General features: G+C 53.7%; 1 protein-coding gene and 1 long non-coding RNA gene across 5 annotated transcripts; one reads left to right on the top strand and one right to left on the bottom strand.

The window, feature by feature from the left end:
• Positions 1 to 1,134: 1,134 nt before the first annotated feature.
• On the bottom strand, positions 1,135 to 13,727 carry WRNIP1 (WRN helicase interacting protein 1). 4 transcript variants are annotated; one of them, XM_010968574.3, is made up of 7 exons: positions 12,777 to 13,720; positions 10,801 to 10,992; positions 10,123 to 10,364; positions 4,520 to 4,749; positions 3,382 to 3,537; positions 2,219 to 2,298; positions 1,135 to 1,774 (listed from the first exon to the last, which is right to left on the bottom strand). In XM_010968574.3, exons 1-7 carry the CDS (start codon positions 13,560 to 13,562, stop codon positions 1,499 to 1,501), a joined length of 1,962 nt encoding a protein of 653 aa, XP_010966876.2. In that variant the 5' UTR covers positions 13,563 to 13,720; the 3' UTR covers positions 1,135 to 1,498. The 4 variants fall into 4 exon arrangements, with proteins under 4 accessions (XP_010966876.2, XP_074204089.1, XP_074204088.1 ...); XM_074347988.1 differs by lacking the exon at positions 3,382 to 3,537 and having other exon boundaries at positions 12,777 to 13,726; XM_074347987.1 differs by lacking the exon at positions 2,219 to 2,298 and having other exon boundaries at positions 12,777 to 13,724.
• Positions 13,728 to 13,893: 166 nt separating this feature from the next.
• LOC123612380 (uncharacterized) lies at positions 13,894 to 16,764 on the top strand. Its single transcript, XR_006719594.2, has 2 exons — positions 13,894 to 14,704; positions 15,846 to 16,764. It is a non-coding gene; the product is annotated as an uncharacterized LOC123612380 (long non-coding RNA).
• The last annotated feature ends 993 nt before the right edge of the window (positions 16,765 to 17,757 follow it).

The following is a 17,757-nucleotide window of genomic DNA, read 5'->3' as shown; positions in this document are numbered from 1 at the left end:
CACTTGAGCTATATTCTCCCCGGAAATCTTAATTATCTTGAATATCAATCAGTCAAGCTGATGGACTGGACCCACGTCTACCTGTATTTCCTCCCATGCCCCCACCCCCCGCCACCATGCTAAAGGAATCTCTAAGCTGTCAACCCTTAAGCTGGAGAACAAGTGACAAGGGTGATGTAGTGCTGAGGCTGGGCAGGTGATGGGTGACAATGGACTGGGCAGGTCCTGGTGGGCCAAGCCCAGAACCCGTCTCATCTACGTGGCAGTGATGACACTCTCTCCTCCAGGAGACTGGAGAATCTCTGGACCCAGAAGAGAGCTGGGACCCTGGGTCCCACTTCATATGCAGAGACCAAGGGGACACACACACACCAGTGGCTGTGAGACACCTGTCTTTGGAGCACCCGGAATGCAGGGAGCAGACCTTTACCTACTGGGCGAGAGAAGAGGTTCTCTGGGGCTGTAACCAGCCCAAGAGGAAAAGCCCTGAAGACACCGACTTCTAGGGTTTCCAACAATAGCTCATCAAGGGTCAGTCAACCCCCCAGCCAGTCTCCTCTTCAGCTTGACATGTCTGAACATGGGCACATGACCCAGGTTTACCAGACGTCCGGGGAACATGTGATGTGAAAGACTGAGGCCAAAACAAACAGAAAAAACAACCGTGGAAGGAAAGAGAGCATACAGGGAGAAAATGAAAACAAATTTAATGTCCCCAGGGAGGTGAGATAAGCAATCACCACACACACACACGGGCCACTACGTAAAAGCAGGGACGTTAGCAGAAAAGCAAGCTCCCGGAAATCTGAACCAGGACAATGGCAAAGATGAAAAACGAAGCTGAGGGGCTCTCCCCCGAAGGGGAGCAAAAACAGGATGGACAACAAGGAGGAAAGACACAGACGAGGACCAGTCCACAAGGGCCAACCTCCAGAGGCTGTTCCAGAAAGACAGCCCCGAGGGCGGAGGCGGGAGGAACCCACAGGGAGAACGCGGGCTCTGCGTCAGGTGGAGCTGTCACCATGCTCCCCAGCGTCACCTACGATGATTCTTCTTTCAGTGTTTACCCATCAAACTGTGATGGTGACAGGTGTCTTGGATCCCAGGTGGGAAAAACACAAAAGAATTGAAGAGTACTTTGAAATAGTTTTATTGGCTCATAAGACCTTTGCATATAAAAAAAATACCCAAAACACTATGCAGTATTAAATCACAATTACTTTTTTTTACCAATTGAAACTACTGAGAATATACAATTTTTTAAAGGAAAAAAAACCCTACAGAACTGAATTCTGAAGTGACATTATGACTTAAATACTATGACAAAATAGAGAACTCCGCATAACATGAATCACAGCACGAAGCTGCCAGATGGTCTCAAAGCGTAACTGCTGCACAGAGTGCAAGTGAACACAACCCCAATGTCACACACGCAGCTGAAGTGACCGTGCCTCCACCAAGGGACCCCGCGTCCGCCCGCGCTGCAGCGGGGCCGCAGTCAGCACCGCCGCTGCTTGAAGAAGTCCACGCCCCGCAGCTGCTCGGGCAGGTACTCCTGGTCCACCGGCTCGCTGTACGCGGGGTTGTACTTGTAGCCCTGGCCGTAGCCCAGGTCCTTCATGAGTCGGGTGGGCGCGTTGCGCAGGTGCAGCGGGACGGGGGGCAGCGGGCCCGGGTGGCCCCGCAGGCAGGCCTTCACGTTGTTGTAGGCGCTGAACACCTCGATGGACTTGGGGGCTCGGGCCAGGTAGACCACGCACTGGGCCAGGAGCACCTGGACGAGAAGGCCACGCTGTTACGAACGCTTCCCGGTCTCCAGAAAGTTCGGAGACGGCCCCCGCCCCATGCTTTCACTCCCCCTCGGCCTGCAGTCTGCGTGACCCGCGTGGCCCATGACAGAAGGAAGGCGCTCCTACTGAAGAGAGGCTGAGCCACACCAGCGGTTTTTTTCTTCTCAACTGAACACTTACTAAATGAAACTTTTCTTAAAACCCCAGCATATAAAGGCCCACAGGAGCTGCTGTTTGTGTGTGCAGTGATCAGCTCCTTCGACACTTATGCCTCCAGGAAACCCTGGGCCCCTCTCTGAACCCAGGACTCGGACTCCGCCAGTCTGGGGACACGGCCCCGCTGACACCTGAGGCCCCCAGCCCCGCTCCAGGCCGCGGCCAGGGTGGAGCGCACACCCACCCCCGAAGGGACGGAGCGGTGGCTTTACCTCGCACTCAGGCATGCCTATGAAGTGACAGCCCTGGTAGGCGGCGACTGCCTGTGTCAACGCGGACGGGTCGGCCAGCCCTGCCACACAGACAAAGACAGGCTGAAGTGGGGGGCCCCCCTCCCCTGCCGCTGCAGGCCTGACTGAAAAATCCACTCAGCGGCCTGATCTCACTGGTCTGCGCAAGAGCAGTCACTGGGTGGTTGCCGGGCCGTGTCGAGAACTGTCTCCTCCTGGATAAACACTACGTCCAGCAGGAAAGACAGGAGGCCACACACGACAAACATAAGGAGCAGCGGCCACGAAGACAGCCACAGAGACGTTAAAAGCAAAACACTAACACCAAAGGCAAAGCTTTCTGATCTTTTCCTTTAAACAGTGTCCAGAATCGTCCACTTTTATCTGAGAAGATGTCTGATGAAACCTGACCACCTGACTGCAAAGCAAATTTAACCTATTTCTTTTATTTCAACACAGGCACCTCGGAGGTACTGCAGGTTCAGCCCAGACCAGCGCAAACATCACAGGAAGCGAATCACATGAATTGTCTGGTTGTCCAAAGCATACGGAAGCTACGTTTACGCTGTACTGCAGCCTATTAAGTGTGCAACAGCGCTACGTCTAAAGAAAGTACACACTTTAATTTAAAAACACTTTATTGCTAAAAAATGCTAACCATCACCTGAGCCTTCAGCGAGTCGTAATCTTTTTGTAGCAGTGACGTCAAAGATCACCGATCACCAGAACAAACGTAATGAGGAGGAAAGTTTGAAATTCTGTGACAACTACCAAAACGTGACACAGAGACAGCAAGTGAGCAGATGTCGTTGGAAAAATGGTGCCGACAAACCTGCTTGATGCAAGGTCGTCACAACCTTCAGTTTGTGAAAAACACACTGTCTGTGAAGTGCAGCAAAGTGCAAATAAATCAAGGTGTGCTGGCACTCACGCGGAGAACCTCACACCGGAGAGGGAACAGAAAGCGCTGACTCAGGGAACAAACAGACACGCACAACGCCCAGCAATGAACTGTGTTCACGCTGAAGTCGTCTCCTCACCCGCCCTATGTGGCACCAAGGAATTTCTAGGCCCAAAAGCAGCAGCGTCCCCTCCGCCCACACCACCCACCAGGGGACACCAGGCTCCGGGCCGCTGTCACTCACCGACGTCCTCGCTGGCGAACCTCACCAGCCGCCGGGCCACGTACAGTGGGTCCTCGCCCCCCTCCAGCATGCGCCCCAGCCAGTAGAGGGAGGCGCTCTGGTCCGAGCCCCGCATCGACTTGTGGAGGGCGGAGATGCAGTTGTAGTGCTCGTCGCCTGGACACCAGAAAGGCCCACTCAGTGTGGGCAGGGTGCCAGGGCCCTGGGCTCATGCTATCCAAGCCACACGCTTATCTCACTCGGCCGATTGCAAGGAAGCCTGAGCTAACACGGGAGGGCACGGGAGGAGTGAGCAGAGTGAGGTCTGACAGCTGCCCTCCAGCTGCCAGCGGAGCATGAGCCACCTGTGGGACGCTGGAGCAGCGATGCGCATGGACGTGGGGGTGGCCAGCAGTGCGGGCCTGGCCAACCCGTAGACACGGGGACACCAAGAGACCTCCAGCGCCTACCTTGTCAGATGTGAGTGGGGAGTCGGCCACGAGCCTTCCCTGCAGTAACTAGTAGACTTTCCACACCTTTGAGAGCCTTGCTGTGTGACTCTGTCCAGAATCACACAAACCCTCACGCATCTGACCTACGGCCGGCTCGCCACACTCACACCTTTTATAAAAAGACCCAAGTGTGCTGTGCTCACGACACTTAATGTCCTCATTAAGGTCAGGACTTCAACAGGAGCTGGTACCAAATCTGTTAACTAAATGCGATTCTACGAAAACAGGTGAGCACACAAAGCAAAAGCAACTTTTTAAAAAAGCCTATAAAACAGAAGCATCGAGTTCCACGTTTACTCAACTTCTAGTTCAGACTCTAAAATTAAGGACTGTAATTCTCGTTAAGTTCCCTTATCGCAAAAGTCCTCCACTACAGACGATCACAAGGATCCCTCGCTGCCAGCTGAGCACTATACTTCAATTAAAAAAAAGGGGGAAAAAAAATCCCCGTGTGTTCTAGAAGGCGCTGCCAGAGAGTAACGGAAACATCCCTAACTTCCTGCGACGTCACACCCAAAACCCTGTGTTCTCCCCAGGGCGGCTCTGCTCTGCGCCCCAAGGGAGCCGGGCCTGCGCGGGAGGGCATCCCGTCCCCCACACGGATCCCTGGGCCCCGGGGCAGGGCAGCGGCCGGGCCGCTCACTCACCTGCTCGGTCGTACAGGATGTGGGAGCGCTGGAGGCCCTCCTTCACGTCGCCCTCGGTCACGAGGACCCGGCTGGGAGAGTAGGTCTGCCCGCTCTTCTTACCAAACGCCTTCCTGGCGCTCAGCCTGGCCAGCACCGCCAGCTGCAGGCCGTTCAGCCCGGTCCGGGCGTCCCCGTCGCTGAGGTGGGCCAGCGTGTCCACCGCCCTGTCCTCGATGAACACGGAGGGCCTGCAACACCAGCGGGCACGCCGTCACTCACGGGACTCGCGCCTCACCCTGCGGCGCGTCCTGAGCCGCGACCTGAGGGTCACGCCTCTGCCCGGACCCTCGGCCAGGCTGCTGACAGGGTTTGTCACCATCAAGACTGAGGGCCACCTTGCCCTGGGGTCACAGGGTTATTCTACTGTACACCCGGCCTCTGCGTCTGCCGGCTCTGCATTCGCAGCTAAAAGCAACCTCGGAGGAAAACAGTAGGGGAAAAATTCCAGAAGCTTCCAAAAAGCAAAGCTTGAATCTGCTGCACACCCAGCAACTATTTACAGAGCATTTACAACATTCACGTCATGCTGGGTGTTTAAGTCGCGTACAGATGATGTAACATGCACCAGAGGGTGTGCCTGTGTGACACGCAAACACTAGGTTACTTCAGAGAAGGGACTTGAGCGTCCGAAGATTTTGGGGGTGGTGGGTCCTGGGACTAATCCCCTCCGGATACCGGGGGACACAACTATGTAAGCACACATGTGTAAGCAGGTATGGAGGAGACATGGACAATTCTAGGAAGTCACTGCTGACATGCAGTCTCTCTGGTTCTCTCCTACAGAACAGTGAAAACCCTAACCCTAACAGGCGGTCCGGGTCTTGGTGACAGCACATCGCGTGTGTGCGTGTTGTGTCGCGGGCGGGGTGGGGCAGGGAGAACCAAATGGCCTGAACATCTCATCTTAGAACTATCAAAGCAACGATTTCCATCTCCTGGGAAGGCTTCCTAGCAGCCAAAGAGCCCACAGGACCACCTGCAGGAGGAAGAGGATGGAGCCGGAGCCTGAGTGCGTGCCACCTGGGGCCGGGCCGTTGGGTGATGACACTTGTCTCTTCGTCCTCACTCAACAAGGGGCCTCAAATACAGGAATTTATGTCTTACTCTTTCTTTATCCCTGCTGCCTGGCAGAGATCAGACGTACAGTATCTGAACACCAAGTGGACTGACTTCAATTTCCCCACAATCTCAGAGTGAAACATGTATTTTAAAAATTATAACATATGGACTGTAGGAAAAAAAAAAACAAAAAAATTCTTATCCACAACACCCAGAGACAACAGCCACCAGGTCATTTGCTGAATCTTCTTTACAAGCGCGCCTTCCACATTCCTAAACCTGGGTGGCGCACACTGGGGTTCTGGGCACACTGGGTGGCAGGTAGAACCTTCTGAACATCCTGTTAATTTCCATCCTGTAAACATCCAGCCTAATTTTTAAAACAAAGTAGGAATCGCACCCTTAACAATGAAATATTTTGAAAAACAAGCAAGCCACTCACAACTCCGAATGTTCCTTTTTAATAAAACGTGCATTACGTAAAAGTTCAGAACTAGAGATGGGGTGAGTCACCTGCTGCTGTGCCCTTCACGCTGGCGCTCGGATGTACGGCCCTCCCTCTTCTGTGACTCTGCCACACATTTAGAGGCCTGGGGCTCTTGGGGAGAGTGGGCAGCGGCCCGCACACTAGTGCTCACTCTGCTCCCCCACTTCCCCACGCCCTCATGTAAAGATGGAAGGGGCCTCATGAACTATGAGGAAGCCAGCTAACCGACTGTGAACGAGCCTGGAAAAACAGGGATCAACTCCTTTACGTGGATGATAAGTGAAATCCTTCCTTCAACGTGTCCACCCTTAACCAAAGTCCAAACTGTTCTGCTGTTACCCTTTCTGTCAGGCCAGGAGGGGCAGGGATGGAGGCGCTCCCACTCCAGCACCCGCCACGTCACTCCCCTCTTCAGATGATCCACATTCCAAATTTCAACCCGTCCACAACGAGTATTTTTAAACACAAATGAATCTGGCAGCACCTCTGTTCTTGTAATAAACAGCGTCTGCTGATGGCACTCAGGATGGTCACAGGAGTAAATCACCAAATGGGACTTTGCACAGATGGCCAAAGGTTCCACCCACCACCCAGTGTTTCCCCAACCCCAGCTGATACCATCTGGGCTCCGAAGAGGAATAAAGTGCATCAGAATACTCCGAGATCTTAGGAGAGGGAGCAGATGAGAGTGCTTATGCCAAGAACAACGGAACAGGAATGTCTGTAATGACATCTGCAAAGCTCCCAGCAAACAGTAACTCCCGCACCAGCAATCTTGAAAGGGCGCTCCCAGTCCAGAGAGTTTCACGTTACTTTAAAATTTAAGCACAGTCTTATAAAATGTTTTCCATTTGGAATTAACTTTCTAAAGTTAGAATAGAATTAAACGAGGCAAAATCTACTCTGGGGATAGAGTGCCTGAAATTTCACAGCTTCCTGCAGAGAAATAAGCAGTAGCTAGTGAGTTACACGGTACAGTGTGACTAAGACACCTGTTCCACAGTTAGGGCGAGAGTGGTTTGCCCTAAGTGCAGTGGAAAGATGACGTTCCCGGGTCACAAGACCCAGGGGAGGCCTGGGGCCTTGCCCTCTGACCGAGGAGCAGCGTGGCCTGAGCGGGAAACGGGGCACGGCAGCAGGGCGGCTCCCTCCCCTCCTCCTTCCTCCGGCTGCCCCTCTGCACCTTGCTTCTCTGGGGTTTGGAGGATTCTATTCAGACGGCTGCATGTTTCAGCTGGAGGAGGAATGAGGTAAGTGAAAATGCGCCTGTTATTTCATGCAGAACAGAAGCAGACGTGGCTCAGCTACACCCTCTCCCTAAACGACTAAACAGCACTCTGTGGATCTCTCACTGAAGAGAAGGGACACTCCACGGTCAGGGTGACAAGATGGGTGTGCGTCACGTTACAAAGAACTTTCCTAAAACGCCGATGTGCCTATCCGACCACAGATTTACTGACTCCAGTCTCTGGGGACGACCCCCCCGCATATGCCTTTTTCAACTATAACCCTGGTAAGTGTGATGTGCAGATCTGGGTAAAAGGCCCCCCAGAGCGTCTGTGCCTCCAGCCACAACGTGCGGACCGCGCTCTGAGTCAGCACCTCGCCTGTCACACGACAACGCGGCTTCGTCTAGTCAATTCTGCTTGCCCTTCAGAACTCAACTCAGTGTCTGGTCTCCAAGAAGGGAAAACATCTGACTTCACACCTTCTAGATGCCTCTTCGTAGGCCCATGGCTTGTGAGGAGCCCCTTCCCCACAGGCCGAGCGTGAAGGCCCAGGAGCGAGCTCGCAGCACTCAGCCCAGGCTGAGCCTGTGCATGGACTTCTACCTGCACTGGGCAGATGAAGACAGCGGGCGGCAGGTGTCAGCCCCTTGGCCACAGCCTCGACAGCCTGACTTCCTCCAAGATCGCTCCAGTGGCCCCGGGGCACTGGCACATGACCCGAGAACACACACCACAGCCAGAGAGTCATTATTTGGGGGGCAAAGTCATTCCTTCCAGCTAGATTGGTGTAACTAAACCTAACTTACGTCCACAAAGTCAATGTCGCTCAACAGAAACCTGAAAGTAAAATTTCCCCTGTAACTGAAAGACTACACCATCTACTCCGCTCTGTCCCAGGCACCTGGGCGGCCAGGCACACTTCTCCTAGATGAGTAACATGTGAGCTCTTCCCGCGGCCTACGACACCTGCCAACTGAACTTCCTGTCACAGATGCTAAGTGACCACTTAATTAAGCCCAACTGTCTTTCATTTCATGCTGCTTGCTGCTACAGTTTGCTTGGGCAACAGTATTAAGAGAAAGCTTCTTGAAGAAGGTTCCGGGCAGTGGGGCAATGAGCTCCACTCTGGAACACAGACACACAATGTACTAAATGACTTGTCACGCTGAAAGCTGGGCTGTATCCGTTCCTGAGGCACGTGCTAATAGCACATGGCGTGCTGTGCCCGGCGCTGGGAGTGCGAGCAGAGACCAGTTCCTCTCCCTCAACCCTCCCAGGAAGGTGAGGGACATAAGAAAAGAAACAAGACAATGAAAAGAAGTCACAATGAAAAGAAGTCACGATATGGTTAGGATCAGCTCCACACGAGTGGCGGTGGAAGTTAACCAGCAGATCCGGGAGCCTTCCCCGGGTGGGAACGCGGTTTTAGTAGACGAAGAATCACTTCTGCATCAGGCTCTTACTTTCAGCAAACTTTCAGCAATAAAAGGAGTCCCCATTCTCAATGCAGATGACCCGGGATAGTATTAAAATGCAGAAACCTTTTTAAGAAGAGCTCCAGATTTCTCCCAACAGGCTGGCCAGTGACTGGGGAGGGGAACCTGAGGGGACCTGAATACCGACCCAAGGAGATAGTGATGGAAGTAAGTAAAATTACCCTAAATGAAAATACATTATGATAACTAGTTCCTGTACACAGAATACACGATGTCAGGATTCCCCCACCCCCCCAATTTCTCTTCATCACTGGGTTACATGAGTTTTGCAGGGAAAATGCCGTTTCCAGGAAACTGATACCAGCTGCGAAGAGCTGGCAGAGCCTCTTTCAACCCCAGCGGGCACGCAGGGCACCTGACTGGGGCCAGCAGGTTCCACAAGGTGGGTGGCTGTCCCACCAAGGCTCTACCCTAAAAAGATGTGGCTTTACCCATGGGGGTTCTCGGCCCAGCTCAGGGCTCCCAGGAGGCCCAGCGTGACTCCGCCTGCACCTGACACAGGAGCTAAAGGCAGAGGCCAGGCCCGCAGGGAGACGGGTGACGCCCTGAGCCTAAAACTCCACCTTGTGCTTTAACTCTCACAGAAGGGCAGCGAGAGCTCGGCAGGGTAGCAGCTGCGGGGTCCCCAGCAGGCAGAGGCCCGCCTTTCACACTGTTCCACTGTGTTAGGGCAGCGGCCCGGGCCCACAGGACACCTGAAGGACGTATTCTAATTCAAATAAGGGAAAAACTCTGACCCAAGGACCCTAGCCCATCATCCACAACACACCCGGCGTATCAATGAACTCGCTCCGCACTCACGACACAGAGAGAGGTGACCAGTTAAAACTTCTTCACTTTCATGGAACTGAGCTTGACTTCTAACGTAGGTAAAAATCATTCTAAAAAGATTTAAAGAATTTTATGGTAACATTTACATTAGATCTTACTTAATATTTTTAGAAGAATAAACTGCAGAAACAGAAAATTGGAATGTGAGTATGAATCTGTCAAAAGTCCATGAAAAAAAATGATCAGCAAGGCCTCCCATGGTCTTCCAAGCCTCAGAAGAAACGCGCGCTAGGAAAAGACCCAAACCCTTAGCGCAAAAGCAAACCCCCAAGAACCGAAACCAAGGGGCTGAGCCAGAACTACCGAGGCGCCCACGCCGCACCTCTGGAGCGAGAGAAGCCGCCGCGGAGGCGCACATCCGAGGCCATAACGGAGTCCCGCCCACACCGTACTGGACCAGCAGGTCTTCCTGCACCCGGCCCCGCAGGCCCCCCACCCAGGGCCCACCCAGTCACTCACTCAGAACTGCTGTTGCTGCCGTGGCTCAGGGGGTCAGCAGGGCGGCTGGAGTCTAGGACGTGGATGCCCAGGGTGTTAATTGCCCGCATCAGGACGGCCACCACCGCCTCCACTGGTAGCTTCTCAAGAACGATCACCCGACAGCGGCTCAGAAGAGCGGCATTGACCTGGAAGGAGGGGTTCTCTGTGGTCGCCCCAATCAGGGTGATGGTCCCACACTCCACGTGGGGAAGGAACGTGTCCTGGTTGCGGAGGAAAACAGAAGAAAACGACCCCAGTTGGCAACCAGCTGGGTCCTGGGTAAGTCGGCTGCGCCTTTCTTTTCCTAATTTCGGTTCAAGAACAGCAGCTTAAACTGTTCGCCGTGACTCCTGATGCTTTAATTAAAAATTTATGAAAATTGGAAACTTGATCCAAAGTGGCTTTTCTGATATGTATAGCTCAAGGATATGCCACCAATTTCATTTACCAGATAAAGTATTTTCTTAACACCAAAAAAAAAAAAACCCCACTAACAAAAAATAGTGAAATAGGTGTAAAGAAGGGCCGACAGTCCACACATCTTTGTAGACAGTTAATAATCAACCTCCAGCCCTGGGCATTTGCACAGTGACCTCACATACTTTATACCCAAGTAAACATTCACAACGACCAAAGGGCAGAAGGAAGTGAACGTACCTGCTGAGATTTATTGAACCGATGAATCTCATCAATAAAAAGAATGGTTTTCCTCTTGAAAAAGCTCTTTTCGTTCTGAGCTTGCTTGATGACGTCGCGCACGTCGGTTGTCTTGGCGTTGGTTGCTGACAACGTCACAAACCTTATGCTGTGTTTCTTGCTGTGGTTGGCTATGATGTGAGCCAGCGTGGTCTGGACAGAGGAGAGAATTTGGGAGCTGATGAGACAGACCAGAGTGGCCTCTGTCCCGAGGCGGCAGCAGCACCCTGTATGCCGGCAGGCACTTGGCAGCAATCAAACCAAGCAGCGCATTTAAATGCTAAATTAAAATGTGATAAATACAACAGGAAAGCAGCTAGACCTTACGCTATTCCTAACCTTTTCTCCTTTGTACCTGACCCTGCTGAATTCGTTTTTTTTTGGGGTGAGATCTCTGGAATCCCGGTAAAGAGCGACTGTCTGGATTCAGTGGAGCCTGTGACAGCTGTGACCTCTTCTGGCCAAGAAAGCAGTACTGCTGACGGGCGAGGTGCAGACCCCTGGCCCGTCAGGTACACAGAGGGGAGCTCCTCAGGGCAGCTTAGGAGAGGAGAGCAAGAAGACCCTGAGCACTCAGGACGCCCCCACCACGTGTGAACGGCCACTTTGGAAGGAGAGGAGACAGCAGCACTGGGACCACACCAGCACTTCCCCGGAAGCAGATAAGATCCAGGAAAGCACTGCTTGGCACCTGGCACTAAACCGTGCTCAGTACACATGCACAAACTGTCGTAAACTTTATCGTAACCGTCAGCAGTCAGGGCGGGAGCGGAGAACAAGGAGAACGAGCCTGCTCCTGAATGGAGAGGTGGCATTTTATCTCCTGAAAGTTGCACAGCACCATCAGATGCCGTGGCCGCCTCTTTAGCAAATCCCAGCCTACAGGTCCCGCCTGTGACTGGTCAACAACCACCACACTGTGCAGCCCAGCCCGCCCCCTCTCTTGCCAGGCATCTTCTGTGAGCCCACCCTGCTCATCTGCCTTCCCCAACAGCTGACTAGCTATTTGGATGATCCGAAGTAAAGAGTTCACAGTGCCCACTGAGAACGCTACCACATGGTAGGATGCCGTCCCTGGGTCAGATCTGATCGTTACTGGCCAAAGGGAACAATAAGACACAAAATGAGCAGGATGCCTTCCAGGAACTAGAGTAAAGGGAGGCGTGAATAAGCCGTGGGAGATGAAGCTGGAGAGAAAAAAACGGGGGAAACTCCTAGAAGCCCTTGTGCACTGAGGAGTCTGACCCCGAGCCCCGAGCCCCGAGCCCCGCCCTCGCACGCTGGACCTAGGTTTTGCTTTTCACTCGCTGGGGTTCCTTCTCTCCTGCAGATTAAAAAAAAATAATGTATTTAAGCACCCCTTGGCTTTCTCTTTTTTCAGTCTTAACTTGTCTCCTTAAGACTCCTTACTACTGTTTCTCCAGTGTTCTTCTAGACCCCAATATCCTAAGTGCCCCCCACTGGTCTCAGCTGATTCCTCCCCAGGTACGCAGAACTGGGCACCGAAATGCACCGACGTTTCTTCTCTCAGGGACAAGAAGCGGTGAGGACGGTTACGGAAACGATACATGAAAACGACTCGCAGTCCCGTTAAGTACGTCAAGTCTCAGAGTTAGATAAAAAGCCAGACTCTCAAACCAACGGCTACAAGAAGGAAGCACAGTAAAAACTTAAAATTTTTTTTGATTATTTTTTCCAAAACGGAACCCCTACACCCACAAACAGAGCGTCCCGACGTTCCGGCCGGCACGACGGTGCCTCGAGAATCGGGCGGTGGATAGGGGTGGGGAACGCGCCGGGAGACCGCGTCCGAGGCCCCGGATTCTCGCAGACACGAATCGGGGCGTCTTCCCTTTGGTAACGACCAGAAAACGCGTCGGCGGAGCCCGGGCCGGCGCTGCCCCGGAGACCCCCGGAGGGCGGGCGCGCGCACTCACCTTGCCGCAGCCCGGCGGCCCCCAGAGGATGAGCGAGGGCAGCTCGTTGGCCTCCAGCAGCGAGCGCAGCAGCGTCTCGGGCCCCACGGCGCGGCCCTGCCCCACGTAGTCCTGCAGCGAGTCGGGCCGCATCTTGTCGGCCAGCGGCTTGCCCTCCAGCATCTGCCGCACCTCCTCGGCCGCGGGCGCCCGGGCGTGCGGCCGGCCCCCGGGGGCCCCGAAGGCGGCGGCGGCGGCGGCCGCGGCGTCCGCGTCCCAGCGGCCCGCGTCGTCCTCGCCGTCCCCGTCCGCGTCCGCGTCGCCGTCCGCGTCGCCCACCGCCTCCTCCTCCTCCGGCGCCTCCGCCTCGTCCCAGCTCCGCGGGGACGCGCTGCCCGCCGCCGCCGCCGCCGCCGGCCGCTTCCCCGCGCCCTTCCGGGCCGGGCTGCCGGGCCGCGCCACCGGGAAGTCGGGGATGAGGCGCGCGCCGCTGGGCGTGGGCGGCGCGTCGTAGCTCTCGCGGCTCTCGGTCTCGCCGCCGTCGTCCGGCTCCTCGGCCTCGCCCTCGCTGCTCTCGGCGGCCGTCGGCGTGGCCGGCTGCTTGAGCGCCGAGCTCTCCGACGGCCGGCGCCGCTTGGCGCGGGGCGGCCCGGCCGCGGGCTCCGCCTGGCCCGCCGGGTGCAGCAGCAGACAGCGGTCCAGGTGCGAGTTGATGTGCGCGGCGGGCATGGTCTGCTGGCACACGGGGCACTGCACCCGGTGCAGCTGCGCCAGGAACGGGTCGTCCTCCGGCCCGCTCACCTCCATGGCGCCCGCCGCGCCGGGCTCGCGCGCACCGCTAGGCCCCGCGCCGCGCGACCTTCGCTCGGGGAGGCGGCAGGACGCGCGCGGGCCAGGGGAGGGCGCCGCTCATGCCCCGCGTCCGGAGCTGCCCGCGTCGGCCCGCCCTCGGCCGGCGGCCCGCGGCGCCTCGCGCGGCGCGCCGGGAAGCGGAGTCCGCGGAGACTCGCCCGGCCGCTGTTGCCAACGCCTCGCGCGGCCTGACGGGAAGTGTAGTCCGGGGAGGCTCGCCTCCCCTCACCTCCGGCAACACCTCGCGCGGCCTGACGGGAAGTGTAGTCCGTAGCCGTTCACCGGGTCGCCGCGCGCCCCCTTCCGGTCGCCCCGCGAGCCACCTCTGTGAGGGTCCGAGAGGCCGGTGGTTTGCGCGTGCGCAGATCTGTCCTCCGCGGACGGGATATTGGAGCGGTGGGAACGCGCCGCGGCTGCGCGCGGGGCGGGGTCGGAGGGCGGGGAAGTGGGAGGAACGCGGGCCGCGCGGGCGGGGAACCGGGACGGGAGCGAGCGGGGAAACACGAAGCGAGCGCGCGGGGGAAACGCCCGCCTCCGCGGCGGCGGAGAAACTCCAGTCAAGTCCCGCCCCCAGAGGGCCGGCCTTTTACCTCAGACGCGCGCCGGCGCGTCGGTGCTCGCGTCGCCGGTGCCCGCGTCGCCGTGCCTGGTGAACTCCGGGGGAGGCTGGTTCTCGTGGCGGCGGCCCGCCTCCGGGGTCTGCGAGCGCCGGCCCGACGCACGCGGGCCCGCAGCTGGGGGTTAGAGAAGGAAAGTGACCTGGGGAGGAAGAAGCAGGAGAGAAAAGGGACTTTAGAAAAGGATGGACTTTCGTAAGAGTTCACGAAACTGGAGTTTTATTGAATCTGCACAAGAACATCTTGAAACGTAACCAGGCGCAAACAACTCAGGGTTTCATGAGCCTCTTCGTATGAGACGATTTAACAGAAAGAGGAACAAACGGCTCGCAAAGAACTGGAACAGGATGAAGACGGTGTAAACAAAGAGCCAAGGAAGCAGTTTTCGGTTGACGTCGGATGTGAGGTGTGTGTCCCGAGCTCCTGGCAATTGTTAAGAGGACGAAACCCGACGTTTTTATGGTGGCTTTTCCACGTTAGGTACGTTAGAAAGAGCAGAGAGCTTCTCTTGCTTCCGCTCCTTGGTCGCGTCCCTCGCGGCGCGCGCCCTGCGCCAGCGCGGACGGGGTGGTGGGTGCTCTCCCCTTCGGGTTCCGGGGCTGTCCTCACACGGTGCTGGGAAGAGCGTGTGGCTCAGTACGGCAAGTGTAACACACCACGTTCGCTGTGAACATTTATAGACGTATCTGGACATACAGTCACCTCTAACACAAGCAAAATACTGTAAAATGACAACAAACTAGACAACTGTGAAGTTTCTTGAATGTCTTTTTTAAAAAAATAAATGTAAGGCTTACGATTTTATAGAAATCATACACGGTTATTACGGAAAATATATTCAGAGATCCTCATTGTTGGTATTTCAGCACCCTCTTCCAGTCTTTTAAAACGCATAAGATTACACTGGGTATTTACACATAAATGTATTTCTGTATCTGTCTTTATTGTTGCCTAATATGTATTTTCAAAAGTTTTTATTGTAAGGGGAAAATATTCATTGTACATATGGAGTAGAAATTAGAAGATACAGAACTATAGTATATCCCCATTTTATTTTGATACATGTGCTTTGCTCATATGTATATATTATATATACTAAAGAAAAAAATGGAAAAAGGAAAAAGTACAAAGAAAAGACAAAACTCTCCATATATGTTTAATTTATTGATTTAATGAATAAAATCGAGCTGTTTGGATGGGTCACCCCAGAATCTGGGCTGAGCTGGCCACGGTGTGACCCTGGGCAAGCTCTCACCCTCGCAGACTCAGCTTCCGAGTCTCAGAGGCCCCCCTCCCGTCAGCGGTGAGAGCCAAGTGCTCTCACGAAGGTAAAGGGGATGAGGACGGTGGCGGCTCACATGGGGCCCCTGTTACTCTCTCTTCCTGAACCTCAGCTCATTCTGCCTGAAGTTCAAAGTTTTCTCCACTAGATGGCGATAGAAATAAAATGAGTGAGCCACCCCAGATTTTCTAACCAAATTTAAACTTTCTTTTGAAACAAGCACAAATACTAGTACATTCAAACTCTATGATAAGGCTGCGGTAAGTGAGATCAGTGTAAAGCAGTAAACCCTAGGCTTCAGTTTCCTCCTCTAATGCCTCACTGCTTCATTGTTTTCAGCTGGCCCTGGCGGGTCATTTTGGGCCGTGTAACCAACTGGGTTCTCTGTCCTCCGGCCCCAGGATCGGAATGGGGATGATGGATTCCGTGCATGACTCAAATCTCAGATCGGCCCTTTGTTCAGTGGCCACAAGTAAAGACAGCCTGGCCGTAGGTCCTGGGTGCTGCCGTCCAGTGAGCCTCCTAGTCATCGAACCTTCAGGCATTAACTTGCTCCCTCCCATTCAAACCTGAGGTATGTGGGACAATTTGAGTCCAGTTAATCTCACCGTGACACACATCCCTGACATCTTCAGTCACCATCCTACACGTCAGCCCCGTGGCCCTCTGTTCTCCTTCCTGCTTTGGGAGTCGTCTCCCGTGACCCAGCCTCAGGCTCCTGTCTTTTCCCCACTTTGCCTGTTTTCCCCCAGAATCTGTGTCAAACTTTCTATTAAGTTTATTCTAATAAATTGTATACATTTTCTTTTCTTGCTGTTGTAATAAGACCTTTGAATTGTTCTGTTTTCTTATTGATCTTTTTGGTATAAAAAGTGCATCGACTTTTATTAATTTATTTCATATTTGGCCTTTTTGGAGGCAACTCTTTTATTAGTTTTAAGTGATCTTTTTTTTTAAATTGAAGTATAGTTGATTTACAATGCTGTGTTCAGTTTCTGTTATACAGCATAGTGATTCAATTATATATATATGTATTCTTTTTCATTGTAGGTTATTACAAGATATTGAATATAGTTCCCTGTGCTGTACACTAGGACCTTGTTGTTTATCTATTTTATATGTAGTATGTACTTGTTAATCCCAAACTCCTAATTTATCCCTCCTTCTGCCCCTTTCCCCTTTGGTAACCATAAGTTTGTTTTCTATGTTTGTGAGTCTGTTTCTGTTTTATAAATAAATTTATTTGTGTCAGTTTTAAGTGATTTTCAACTGATACTTACAATACACAAAGAAAATGTCTGAACTTTGTCATTGGTTCCTGGCAGATATCTCCCAAAACCCTGGGAATTTCCTGAGTGACAAGAGAGCCAATGCGGTGACTCCTAGTGGCTCCCAGAGCTTCAGGGTTGGGGCTGGTCCCCAGAGGGACTCAGAGGTTGGGACTTCAGGCCAGCCATCTCTGGGAGGGGAGGGACACTGGACACTGAGTTCAAGCTCATGTACATCATGGAATCCTGATACAAACTCTGGACACTGGGGATCGGTGGAGCTTCCTGGTTGGCAGACGTACTGATCAGGGTGGGATGAGCCCCGTCTCCGTGGAGAAGGCAGGGGAGCCCTGTGTCTGGGATCCTTCAGACCTCGCGTTACGCGTATCCTTCGTTAAAACAGTGTAATTTAAGTGCTTTTGGTGACTTCTTTGATTTGTTCCAGGGAATTGTCAAACCTGAGGGGGTCATGGGAACCCCCACATTTGTAACGGGTTGGCAGGAGTGCAGCTGGCCCCTGAGACTCGAGGCTGGTGTCTGAAGTGGGCCATTCTTGCGGGGGACTTGCCCTGAGCTGTGGGGCTGATACTAACTCTGGGGCGTCAGTGTCAGAATAGAACTGAATTGCCAGACGCCCAGTTGCTCTCCAGTACCGGAGAGCTGGCGTCAGAACCATACTCCTCCCTCTTTCTTGCCCATGTATTTACCTGTTACTTTGTTTTCTTTGTGCCTTGCGCTGACCCCTACCAGTTATTATTAAGTTATTGGAGAAAGAGGGTCTCTACCTTGTAAAGTGAAATATGAAGTGACAGAGTCAATATTCTACTTCAATCCCTGATTTTTAAAAACTTCTAGTAAAATAGAGAAAGATACCTCCTTAACATGAATTTTTTTTTCTTTTTTGGCCTCAAACTAGCAGCCATCTTTATGTTTAATGGTGAAAACACCAAAGATACCCATTGTTTCTTCTCACACTTGCACAC

This window comes from Camelus bactrianus, chromosome 20 (assembly GCF_048773025.1).
Source record: "Camelus bactrianus isolate YW-2024 breed Bactrian camel chromosome 20, ASM4877302v1, whole genome shotgun sequence".
NCBI classification, from domain to species: domain Eukaryota; kingdom Metazoa; phylum Chordata; class Mammalia; order Artiodactyla; family Camelidae; genus Camelus; species Camelus bactrianus.
The sequence above is the reverse complement of the archived record's forward strand: the minus strand, read 5'-3'. Positions and strand labels throughout refer to the sequence as shown.